Source organism: Callospermophilus lateralis, chromosome 4 (genome assembly GCF_048772815.1).
Source record: "Callospermophilus lateralis isolate mCalLat2 chromosome 4, mCalLat2.hap1, whole genome shotgun sequence".
In the NCBI taxonomy this organism is placed as follows: domain Eukaryota; kingdom Metazoa; phylum Chordata; class Mammalia; order Rodentia; family Sciuridae; genus Callospermophilus; species Callospermophilus lateralis.
In genome coordinates, this window is record NC_135308.1 from 132,295,970 (window position 1) to 132,309,231 (window position 13,262).

At 38.4% G+C, this 13,262-nt stretch overlaps 1 protein-coding gene across 2 annotated transcripts in view; it reads left to right on the forward strand.

Annotated features, from left to right (window-relative positions):
* Tmtc2 (transmembrane O-mannosyltransferase targeting cadherins 2) overlaps positions 1–13,262 on the forward strand; it is a 375,266-nt gene that overhangs the window by 146,978 nt on the left and 215,026 nt on the right. For both annotated transcript variants that reach the window (XM_076854913.1, XM_076854914.1), the window contains exon 2: positions 4,287–4,857. In XM_076854913.1, coding sequence (XP_076711028.1) covers positions 4,287–4,857 — 571 coding nt within the window. The remainder of the gene's footprint in view (positions 1–4,286; positions 4,858–13,262) is intronic.

The following is a 13,262-nucleotide window of genomic DNA, read 5'->3' on the forward strand; positions in this document are numbered from 1 at the left end:
TTTATGTTTGGTGCTTGTGACTGAAAAGGTCATCGGACAGAAACAATAGCAGTGAGAAATGCACACACAAGGACGGTTTGGATGGCAGCGTCTCATCATTCATCAGCTTTTTACAACAGCGTTGGCCTTTGTCAACATTTCCTAAAGGAAAAATCACAAGGCAGCAAAAACAAAAGACCCCACAAATGAACACAACTGGAAATAGTTTTAGACTCCTTGAAGACTTGAGAGGCTGTATTTTGGTGTTTTTTGTTTGTTTGTTTGTTTTTTGTTTTTGTTTTTTTGCTTTAAAAGACAGTCTCTGAGTCCCATGTTCCCTAGAGAATTCTGCCTGCGATTGTTTCTTTTTCACATCTGCTGCTCTGATTTTTCTCCACCTTTCCTAGAGTGGAGAATTTCCTCATTCCTTAAGTGTCTCTCTGAATTTTCAATATCAACCCACCAAGCAAACTCGAAGATTACATATCAGCATGAAATTTTGTTTTGTGTTAAGGTGTTTCATTAGCTGCGAAGTAGCAGAACTGAAGAGGTTTCACTGTTTCCATTTTGGACTCACAGGAGAGAATGCAAATGGTCAACATCTATTATGCTCAGTGTTGAATAGCTATCTTTACTTCACATTCTCGGGCAAACTGTGCAGATTATTCCAAGGCTCTTTTGGTCAAGATCTTTCTTAGTCCAAAGTTGATTATATCCCTTATCACTAACTTGTGACATGACATATATTAAAGCCCCATACAATTTAGTAGTAGTCTATGTTCTTTTGCCATAATATGCATTGGTTTAATAAAAACATGCTTAGGCAGAGAACACCCATTGGAGAGTTCTATCATGCACAGTCTCCCTTCAGTGTGTTTGGAACATGTATAATATGTTCCCTTTTTCTCCATTTTTCTTTTTCTTTCTTTAATTGACAGTGCTTGTCCTTTAAATGTTTTTCTACATTGTAAATTTTGGGCTGCTCTTCAAAGTTTTCTTTCCTAAAACGAAATTTTGAAATTTATCAATTTTTTTCTTAGTTTTGAAACCCTCATTTTGTGAGAATTTGATGTAGTATGTCTTGTGGCTGCTACAGGTTATTCAGTTTATTGCTATAAAATAAGACATCCCTGTAGCTCTGAACACACTTCAAAGTTTTGTTTTTTGTTTTTTTTTCCTTTCTCCAAAAGTCTTTATAGACTTGGTTATGACCTTGAACTAAAAGCATGTAGTAGAAACACATGGGGTGGGAAACACAGTTCTTCATCTGCTCTGGATCTGCCAAGGAAAAGGTGCAGTACTGTGCCAAGTGAAGGGCACCTTCTTGCCCGCTCTCCTCACAGTGCTAGGAAAAGCCTTGTCCCAGAATGCCTTGCCACAGAGCCCTCCACTACCCTGACTCTGATAGGAAGGAAGCTTGTCTACATTGATGGAGGAAGTCTAGGTTAATTTCTAGTAGAAACCAGTGGGTTTTCATTCTGAATTACTTGAAATCAGCTCTCTCTGTGACAACACTGTTTGGCAGTTTGGCAGTTTTTCATATTTCCTTTAAATTTTAATTATAACCCATCAAGTCTTAAGCAATTACTTCTGGGTTAGACTCTTGATGAATGTCATAGCAGGGTGTTTTAATTTAATGGATCCAGAAAAACATCTGTTTCTAATATTTTAAAAGGCAATTTATATGGAAATTCATCTAATACACAGTCAATACACGGAGATTTGAAAAATCAAAATCAAAATGGAAAATCAATCCTCTGTGATGTAGTCAGTCTTCTGTTAACAAAGGATTTCACTTATGACTAGGATCACCTGCTTCTAGTTAACACTCAAAATATTGCAGTTTTTAAAAGATGGCAATTTATTTCTTATACCCAGGTAATTGGCAGGTTCTTAGTCTGTGGCTGGTATTGTCTACTTTGACAGGGACTCGGTTTCCTTCTTTTTTACTGTTCTGCTCTGCTGTACACGATTTTTATCTGTAAGGACACTTTATGGGCCAAGATGGCTGCTGAAACTCAGCTATTACATGTGTGCTCTACATAGCAAGAATGAGCTAGGGGGAAAGGAGAAGAAGGTTAAGGTTTTGCTTTTAAGGACAGTTTCTGGAAGTAGTAGCCCAAAGTCACATGACCACTTTTCGCATCAAAGGAAGTATACCAGATGACCATGTGCCCAGGTATAATCTGAAATTCTATTAATAAGGAAAAAAGAAGAGACTAGATATTGAGAAATAGTGAACTATACCTCATAATATAATTTTCAGGACTTGTTTTTAACAGATCTTCTGCTTTATCACTAAACATGTAGAGAAGTCAATTGTTCTTCAAAGTAAATAATATATGTTAAAGGACCCGGCATTTGGCACAAAGTAAATAACAATCAGTGGTTTTTAAATTATAACCCCTGAATGTATTTAATTTATAAGTTATGGGCCAAATGGATTTTAATAAGGGACATTTTATAGATTGTGCCTTGTATATTATTGTAGTATTAACAGCAGGCCATAGGGCATAGATGTCATCTGCACTAGGGTCTCCAAAATACAAACAATGTTCTCTGTTCCTCTGCATTGAGGATAGATGAACGGTTACAAGTGCTAAAGTGATTTCAAGATAAAACTGGTATCACAGAAACTGAAGCTCAGAGAGGTTAATTGAGAAGCAAGTTAGAGATGCAGTTGCAAACAACCATTTGCCCAGTCATTTCATCCCAACAGGAATATAACTCCACTTCCACTGGCTACGTCACTTTGGACGGTATGTGTTTCTTAATCTGTTTGGATCTCTGTTGTGTTTCCTTGTTTTCTGAAGTCGGGCAGTAAATTATGGAGCTGGGATTTAGGAATATATCCTCTCAAATCCGGGGCTTTTCCAGCCTGAACTTTGCTCAGATTCAGATGAAAGTTCCTTTGATCACACCTGCCTCATAACAGGTGGCAGACCTGGTGAAGGAGCTAGAGGTGATTGTTCTAGAGGAGGCAGTTTGCAAGTTCTCCTTTTATAGCCCCATCGCCTTCGGGTTCACATGCCTCTTTTGTGTTCTGTAGGAGGAGAGACGTGTTCCCAGTGCCAGCTGTTCACTGGGAACTGTAATGGCGTAGGGGATTTTCTGAATTGAGTGGTTAACGTGACATCATCAGCATTTATAGAGCTTACCCATATATGTAAGCACTGCTATTTCCTTCATATTTGTCTTTATACTGACTTTTAAATTTTGACAGCTTCATTCTGAGAATATATCTATAAAATCCACCATTTATGTGAGAGTTAAATTTTCTTTCAAATACCTATTCAAATGAATGCAGCCATTAACCTTTTTACAGTACATGTCTGTCTACTCATAGGCCCTCCATGTATTCTAAAGTTTAGATGATAGATGTAACCAAGGAGACCAGTACAGTGCTTTGTAGATACCAAGTGCTCAGCAAATAGTAGGTCCTTTCTTCTTGGAGTTTCTTTGGAAATATGGGGCATGCAAGCTCGAAACTATTAATTCTTAAATCATGTGACAGTGAAATACCATAATGCTCTCTCTGGACAGTAAATCCCATGACAGCTCAGAAGCAGGAAAGGCTATTCTAGAATGCTGTAGGAAGGGAAAGTTGGCATGGGGAGAGCCATTCTGCCTACTCATCCAGCTCTGTGGGCTCTTGCTATTCTTTGTGGTTCAGAGACCACCACCAGCAGCAGCAGCAGCAGCAACAGCAACATCACTTGGGAATTTGTTACAAATATGAAATCTCTAGCTTCTCTACTGAGTCCAAACCTGCCATTTAATAAGGTGCCCAGGTGCTTTGTGTATACAAGAAGCCCTGCTCTGGGTACTACTGTTGTTCTATTTAGAATTTAAAAAAAAAATGTATTTAGTAGGGGCTAATCCTGATTCTTTGTGCATTCCCTAAACCAGAATTATCCTGGACTTAATCTTAATGCCTCATATCAGCCCGGAGCCAGGAATCTCCATTTTCAGACTGTGTGCTATGTGATTTTCAGAAAAATTGTTTGGCAGTTGCCACACTAAGGCTAAAATCACTGATAGAAACCCTGCATTTATTCCTCAAAGGTGTTTGCATTCCAACAAGGAAGAAAGCTTTCCAGGAAAAGAAATGCAGCCCTAATTGTGGTGTTAGTCAGCATTAATGGGAGGATCCAGATTCCCCCAAATGTACTTGGAATCCCACCAAAAGCCACATAATAATCAAGTTTCCAAGGAAGGCAATATCTTAGCAATGTCATAGTATTTCTTTTTTTCCCCCCCCTTTTTGCATTTTACATTTGTTTTTTTCTCAACATTTTGTTTTTTAGCCGTGCTATCAAGACTAACCAGGACCTTCTCCCAGAAACTCCATGGACCCACATTTTCTACAATGATTTTTGGGGGACTCTTCTGACCCACAGTGGCAGCCACAAGTCCTACCGGCCACTCTGCACTCTCTCTTTTCGCCTGAATCATGCCATTGGAGGGTTGAATCCCTGGAGCTACCACCTTGTCAATGTCCTGTTGCATGCAGCTGTCACTGGTCTCTTCACAAGCTTCTCCAAGATCCTCCTTGGTGATGGATACTGGACCTTCATGGCTGGCTTGATGTTCGCCTCCCACCCCATTCACACGGAGGCAGTGGCAGGAATCGTGGGACGGGCTGATGTCGGGGCCAGTCTCTTCTTTCTCCTCTCCTTGCTCTGCTACATTAAACACTGTTCTACAAGAGGCTACTCAGCCAGGACTTGGGGCTGGTTCCTTGGGACAGGACTGTGCGCAGGATGCAGCATGTTGTGGAAGGAACAAGGAGTGACTGTTCTGGCGGTTTCAGCAGTTTATGATGTCTTTGTCTTTCACAGGCTGAAAATGAAACAGATCCTACCTGCCATTTACAAAGTAAGTGATTGTTGGCTCTCGGGCATTGGATTACTGAGTAATCTGCTTGCTTGGTTCTTTGCCACCATTTAAAAAGCAAATTTGTTCCTCTTCAAGCAGAATTGAAAATAAGTTCCTTTCTGATCTTCAGTAAGTGGAAGTGTCCTTTTTGACCTTTCCCTACTAAGCAGGGTTTCCATCACTGCTTGTTTTATTTCTCGGGTTTCTTATTTTCATGATTTCCAAGGTGGTAGAAGAATAATTTTGCCTTGTAATGAATATGTATCTTTATTGGTTTTAATTCACTGCCTATTTCTGCCAAAATCTCTGTAATCCAATAAATCACCTATAATAATGTCTGTTTGTAAAAATAACTTAGCTGATAATTGAGCTTGATGCTGTGGGGTAGAGAGGGGAAATCCTCAGTCATTCCTTAGTACTACTTTTCCTGGTTTGGAAAACAACCCTTCCCTCTAGTGCACTGAGAAGTCAAATTCTTAAACAGCGATTCACCTTTCTCAAAGTGTATAAGAATAGAAGAGTCAAAACAGAAAGTGGTTATTTATAAGTTTCGCCCTGAGGCCAATTAAGCCCTTCAGCTTCTGGGTTTTACATTTGTTCTTTTGTATTTCCTTAGAGGTTTCAAAATGGTGTTGTTTCAAGGTCACAGAAGGGGTTTAGGATCCCTAGCTACTTAGAGATGGAGCTGTTTTTGCTACAGAGTTAGAGGGAAGACTCTGGCAGGACAAGGTGTCTCCAGAAACTGCCTGCCTTCCCACCTCCCTAACTTTCTTGCACTCAGAAAACTTACTTTGGTTGACTTTAAGGGTAAACACTGAATAGGGTCAGGAGTTGGAAACTTCAGCCATGTTTTAGGCAAGCTCCCACCTTCCTTTTGGACACAAGTGAGGAATGGTTTTGTTGTTGTTGTTGTTTTGGGGAAGAATAGCTCTGTGTTGTCCAGGCTGGTCTTAAACTGGCCACTCAGGTGTTCCTACTGCTTCCATCTCCTCTGTAGCTGGGACGGCCACTGTGCCCAACCAGCAAGGAATTATGTTTTGGATTCTTGCTTAAGAAAGCTGTTGAGTGTTTCTAGTTTTGATTACTTTTTTCTTCCAGTTCCCAGCTTTTCCTTAAAATTGAATTGGGAAGAATTTTTTTTTTTTTTTTTTAAAGTGAGAGAAACAAAAATCAAAACATCTATTTTTAATTGTTGTCTTTTTCACTTGGTAGGCAGTGTAATTCCGGCTGTGCTTTTGCTCGGTGGGAGGCATAACCTTTTCACTTAGAACTCAAGTCTCAAGGGCTTAATGACATTCTTTTGTAATTTCAATTAAACACCAAATCTTTAAAGAAAACTCTGGGTAGAGTTTGATGCTGGAAAACAACATATGGTTTAAAAGCCAAACTCTTAATTTCAAGTTAGTTGTAATTCTTTCAAGGATATTTAAAGAGAGTAATCATTTTTTCCCCCTCTAAAATGATGTCATCAACAATAACAATCTCTTTAGAGATTCAAATAGAAAAAGTCTAGTGTATGATCCTTGTCCTCATTCTCTTTGAGGATGCATGCTCAGAAGCTTTTAGGACCTCTTGTTGCTAGCCCATGAAACATTGTGGTTTCTTAGGCCCAATTTCCATTTTACCATCTCATTATTTTTGATATGTTAATTCAGGACTTGCTTTTAGGACCTTTTGAAGTTCTCTGAGATGTTTTCAGTTCTTGAAGCATGTTTTCAAGGGCTGAGTTGTTTACTGTACCACTCCTTACTGTAAGAAAATTCTAGGCAATAATTGGGACATACTTAGAAAATTATCTGCCTAAAATTAAAATTCATTTAGGCATTCTTTATTTTATCTAGCAATCTTAACTCATATCACTACTACCTGATATAAATGAGAAATACCAGTAGCAGAGAAATTATAAGAGTAGTGAGTGTGAAGTCCCTTGTTTATGAGAAGGGACTCAATAATGTTGAAGGTTCAGGGTCCTGAGATGTTTCCAAATGGATACTTGCCCAGACTCCTGGCAGCTGCTGCCTGCAGGCCAGACAACAGCTGTGGTATAAATGGGGGGCAGGACGACCCTTCATCTGATAGTTAATGTCCCATCTTAGCTCTTTGTCATTCTTAGCTTTGGGGCCAATGAGCTTAGGAAGGGCATTGGGATAATAGATTTTGTGAATTTAGAAGGAATCATAGAGATCCTTTTTCCATTTGCCTTATTTCCAGCTGAGGTGAAGGTCACCCAAGAAAGGTTAGGATACTAGGATCTTTTTACTCTATGTACTCTGAGGTGTGGAGATGAATAAATAGATGTATGCCCCACTGATTATGTGGTAGAAAGGAAATTAATGTGGAATAGTATCATAGGGGCTGAGTAACCTTGGGCTGGTTGCATTATCTGCTTATTCATCTGGAAATGGAGACAGTTATTGTTGTCCTGAAGTTGTTCTGATGATAGGAATTGTGAGGTGTTCAGTGTGAGGTGAGCTGGAGTGCTGGGTATACATATCATTGGAGAAAAGAGGCAGTATTGATGGATATATTGTAAGACTTTACCATAGAGGACAGAAGATAAACTTCTAGTCGTCTTTAAATACACATTTGTTTGAAGTTGGTGTGGTGGTGCATGCCTGCAAACCCAGCAACTCAGGAGGCTGAGGCAGGAGGACTACAAGTTTGAAGCCAACCTGCACAATTGAGCAAGACCCTATATCAAAAAAGTAAAAAGGGCTGAGGATAAAGCTGAGTGATCAATTCCCAGATCCCCTCCAAACAAACAAAAACCATAGAATGATTTGACAGAGTATGAAATAAGAACTGCTTAGGAGTCCAAGTGAAGCTTGCAGATGCTTTCACATACTATCTCATGATTGTGAGGCTTGTGAAGACTGGATAGATTGCATAAGGAAGTTACAGAAATTCCCATATTCTATATGTAAAATATATGGATTTTATGCCTATGGTGAATGATCAGAGATTCTTTCTGATAGAAGGGGATTAAAAGAATTTAGAGAGTCCTTTTCAACCTGAAAAGAAGAATCATTGTAACTATCTCACCAGTCAGTGGTGCATCGCCAAGTGACATAAACTTCCTTGCCCTCCGAAAACGTAATGGACAGAAGAGTCCAGCATACAGATGTTTATGTCAGGCAAATTAGAGAGCTGGTTAAAAACAGTGGTCCTCTTAAAACAGGGATTTGTTAGGATCAGCAGTGAGGGGTCTCCATTTTTACTGTTTAATCCTTCATGTTTCTATCAAAGTAAGAATATCTAGCCTCTCTCTTCATAATGTTGGTGGGTCTGGTTCTGTAACTTTTATAATTACATCATGGTCCACAAATTCAAGTGTCTTCCAGGGCCATGCAGAAAGGACTTTGGGGAACCAGAGGTCAGCCCTGGCACTACTGTCCTTCTCATACCCCTATTAAGGCAATAAAGAAATGCAGGTTTCTGTGGGACAGAGCTTAAGTTTTTTCTAAAAAGACAGAAATCTAAATTTCTGTGACATTGTTGTAGGGACAGACGAGGCAAGGCTCTGAAGATAGCAGGAAACAGTTTTATTTGGTTACAGCCAGGTTCAGAGGGCAAAGCTTTTGCTGTAATCAATTAATCTCCTGAACCCTGAGTTCAGGTAGTTTCAGAATTTTATACCCAGCATGTAAGGGGCGGGGCTCAGAAGTTCACAGTCTGCAGAAGTTCACATAAAAGTAGTTTTTTTCTTTCACTGTTCTGGGCAAGTTAACCCTTTACAGACAACACCTGAGAAGGGGAGATCTTCTTCTCCTCTTTCTTCCCTCCCCCTGCCAGCTGTTACTATGGAGCCCAACTGGTAACTTCTCTTATTTTAGAAATGTAGACATCTCTGTGAAGCCCCAGCTCAAGACCAGAGACCTTGTTTACACATTTCTACAAACTACTGTACTGGATATGTTTGTGAGAAACTAGTAATGGGGTGTCCAGCACCTGGAGTGCCGATTTCTTCCAGGCTAGTGGCCAAGTAAAATAGGGCAACACGAAAAAAGGAAGTTTATCTACATTGAATTCTTTTGTAGAGACTCTTTTGTTGACAGTCCTAAAATCAGCCATGGTGAAAATTTCTGGAGAAACCCAATGAAGATTTTCTGTGGAGAAAGGGGGTGCCACTACAACATGCTCTATCTTTATATTTTTATTTTTTAGTCTATCTTTAAATATTGGTTACTAATTAAAAACAAACCCTTTGGAGGCCAGACAAGATCTTTAGTATGGTCGGATTTTGACTCTGACAGTTGTTTCAAAAGCTGCATGTATTACGTACAAGGCTTTTGCTCTTCTGCAAAGGAGATGTTGAAAGTTATATACTTCTTTGGTGAAGTATGAGAGAAATACTAAGTACCTGACATACAGTAGATGTGGATATTTTATTCAGTATTTAATGAACACTTAGAGAGTTTACACCTGCCAGCCACTGTTCTCAGTATACTAAAAATGTTAACACATTTAACTTAACAAATGCTTATTGAGAGAAGTAATATGAAAGAAGTAGTATGAAATAATATGGTTGAATACTGACAGACTATAATTTTGTCAGTAGTTAGATTTGTCAGAAAACATTAAATATAAAATGTTCAGAAAAGTGTATGAACAAAAATCAGAGTTTGAAAATTTTCTTAGCTGTTAGCCTCAGGTGTCTGTTTCTCGTACTTCTTTTGTTATCTTTGGTCTCTTGTGTAACAGCTGGCACATAGTAGGTACTTAGTAAATTATTTAATTCACACTTAAGCTTTTTAAAGTATGTGGCTGTAATGGTAAAGTGAAGTCCTGTACTCTTCCTTTATATAATGAGAATTTCCTTCCTAGGCTAATGAGGTCTGGAAGGTGAGATTGGAAGACACACGTCAGAAAAACAATTTTTTTTTTGACCTCTCACCAAATGATTGTTTTAGCATTCCTTACATTACTTTCACTTACTTAGTCTCATGTGGTCAAAAAACAAGAGATAGGGGGAGGATCCTTGAAATATACTTAAAATAACCTTGTTAAAAAATACTGGACTTTTTAGTCTGCCTACAGTTTTTTTTTTTTTTTTTTTTAAACAAGCCTTCTATTACCCTAGGAGGTATTTGGGTAATAAAATCAATAAAAACAACACTTTTCTTATCCAGCATCCGTCATTTCTTGTCTAGTAGCTATTTTTCTGGGGTTTTAAAACATCTGTTAACTGTTTTAATGTGGACACATTGTGATTTTTTTTATTTTTGTTTTCCTTTGTTAGCCTTATAATCACTTATTCAATTATAGATAGACAATTTTAAAAAGAAAGAAAGAAAAAAAAAGGGAATCAGAAGGTCTTTGTAGTAGTTGTGATACTAGCCTGAGATGACTGGGAAACATGGAGCCATTTCAGTTGGATCTTTTAAGAACTTCTCTAAAGATGATGACATTTGTTTGACTGTAGTTGCTTCCAAGATGTGCATTATCTTAAAATTAAATTTGGTGGCTCTACTTCACATAAACAAGATAAGTAGACTAAGTTCCTATATGGAAAAATGGGACGCATTGCTTCATTTGAAGAGTGAGTCATCTCTTTCTAGAAATAACTTTTTTTGTTGTTTTAATGCCAAAAAAGATATAGATTATGGAGGGTGCCCAGGGTATGTGAAGTTTTTTATTTTTAGGTGTCACTGAAGCTTGTTTCTGTATTCAAATGTAGTGATCAGATAAAAACTAACCAATGACCAATGTTGCCAAACCATTTATGAGGTTTGTCTTGAGAATGATTTTCAAACGTGGGAGTTTGTTATGTTCTAGGATTTTGATTCATTCCCTAGCTGAACACCATAGATGGTACACATGGTGCTTGTGTATGTCTGTGGTCTCTTTGTCTGTTGACTCTACATGTCCTTTTTATATGCTTTATGGCAAACGATGGGCTCATTTCTGGCCCATCATTTGTTTCCAGACTAGGTTGTGATTTTGCTCAAGTTGTGACCCTCATTTCCATTACACTGAATGAAATATGATCTATTTGCTGTTTCTGTTTTTCTTCAATTAACATCTGTGCCACTCTATTTCAAGTAGTATTTCCACTTTCGTATGACTTTCCTTTCCTTTCCCCTCTCTTACCCTTGACTTTGTAAGAACCTAGACATAGCAAGATCCCTGATTCTGATCGCAGTATTTCATAGACTTATTGAAACTGTAGGGCTATTTGTCATGCACTTAAAAATGAATTTGGATTTCCTCCCAGTAAACTTGTTGTAGCATTTAATATTCATGACCTGTAGTACTATAAAACTTTGAATAGCTGCCAACAGTGCTAACCAGATAGTAACACAAATAAAGTTGAGGTTCAAAAATATTTTACAATTCAAAAAGTCAAAGATTAATAAGGTGTTTTATTCCTGCTGGTTGGCCCCTTGGCTCAGCTGATTTAAGATGATTCTATATTCTAGTTGCAGTTTAGGTTGAAGTTGAGTAAAATGGGAGGCCGATTACCATTGCAATCTTCTGTGATGCTTGCAGTAGAGACTTAATATTTGATACAGTGATCTATTCACAAATTGTTTTAAAAAGAAAAAGTCATCTTTGTTTTTTCCCCTTTTTGTTCCAGGGGTAGAACCCAGGGACACTTTACCACTGAGTTACATCCACAATTCTTTTTGGTTTTAGTTTGAGACAGGGTCTTGCTAAGTTGTGCAGGCTGGCCTAGAATTTAGCTCTTCTTGCCTCAACCTTCAGAATTGTTGGGATTATGGGTGTGCCCCATTGTGCCTAACAATGAAATTCATCTTTGTATCAGGCACTATATTGGATGGTGTGGGGCTTCAAAGATGAATGGATAAGGGTCTTCTCTGAAGGACTTTATGGAGTAGTGTAAAGATGTAAAATACAGAAATGATATTCATGCTGGAAAGAAGTGGGGGAGGTGAGAGAGGCAGTGGGAGTGCTGGGGAAGTTTAGAGGAAAGGGAAGATGCTTTCAGCTGAGGGGTTGAAGAAACTTTCTGGAGCAGCGGCATGAAAGATAGATGTAAACATGATTGGCGAGAAAAGCAAAGAATGGGAGTTATAGAATAAGCAGAAACTCACAGGGTGTTACGAGGGACCACTAAGAAGTGGTTTCACTTATTTATTTACTTTTGCAATGGTGGGAATTGAACCCTGGTCTTCGTGCTTGCTAAGCACATGCTGTGCCCTGAACCTAATCTGCAGTCCTAGGCAGTGGTTTTAGCAGACAGATATGGTGCGTGAAGTTTACAAAGGAGAATGAGTCAGGGAAAGCAGATGGAGACCTGCTGGCAGTGTGTAATGATAGGAGGGCATTTTAAGGTTTGGTACGGCCTCCAGAATGTTGAGAGACAGTGCATAGTCTTTACAAGTATTTGAACTTTGGCTGGACCACAGGAAGAATCTAGAAATGTGCAACCCTGCTCCAACTTGCTTCTTTGAACAGCAAGAATGTCTCTAACCCTCTGTCCTTTCCGAAGCATGAAGCAAGGGTTCCTTCCATGAAGAAGATGAGAATTAGACTCAGGAATTGAAGTTTATATCACATTTAGTGAGTATGCCTCATATTGGTGTACATCTCTTTTTTTAACCTTAAAAAACATTTATTTTCTCAAGATGAGTACTATTTGGCTTTTTATTCAGTAATATTTGATATATTATTATATATTCCTAATGAGAAAAACAGGGAGTCCTTAAGAGCTTTCTCCCATGTCCATTCTTCTAGCCTTGCTGAACAATGTTCAAATATGAGCATGAATGGCCACAAGTACAAAATCCCTCTTTGTTTTGTACTTTTTCATACAGGAAGACAGAAAAAAATTTTAAAAGGGTCCTTTTTATATTCAGCATCAGCACTGAATTTCAACCAGTTAACTCAATATATTGTCAGTGAAAATGACACCCAAATTGGACCTTGTGATGAATAAATAATGAGTCTCATTGAAATCGTCTATGCCGTTCTCATAACACCACGTCTGGGGTGCATATTACATCACTCAGCTCAATTTTCCATAACCTGCTGCCTGGCAGGAATCAAATTGACTGAGGGGGGAATCTCGTGATTATCAGGTTACTTATATTTAAACTCAGCACTGTCAGTTTTGCAGAAAACGACACAGCTTGCACAAATTTGGAATCCATTGTCATTGTCTGGAATGGCTGATTCCTTCCTTAAATTCCTGGAACAATGGAAATACCAATTTAGTGTTGACTTCTCAGATAAAATTTAAGCTATGGAAAGCCTGAATCCTATGAGTATATTACAGATTCCTTAATAGATAGAAATGAGATGGGGATTGGGACGGATAAAACTACTATATCAAAAGTATCCATAATTACAACACATATGAAATGTGATACAATGGTAAGGCCATTTGTATGTGTTATTTGTATGTTTTATTTTTCTTTAAGATTTCAGGTTTCATAATAATT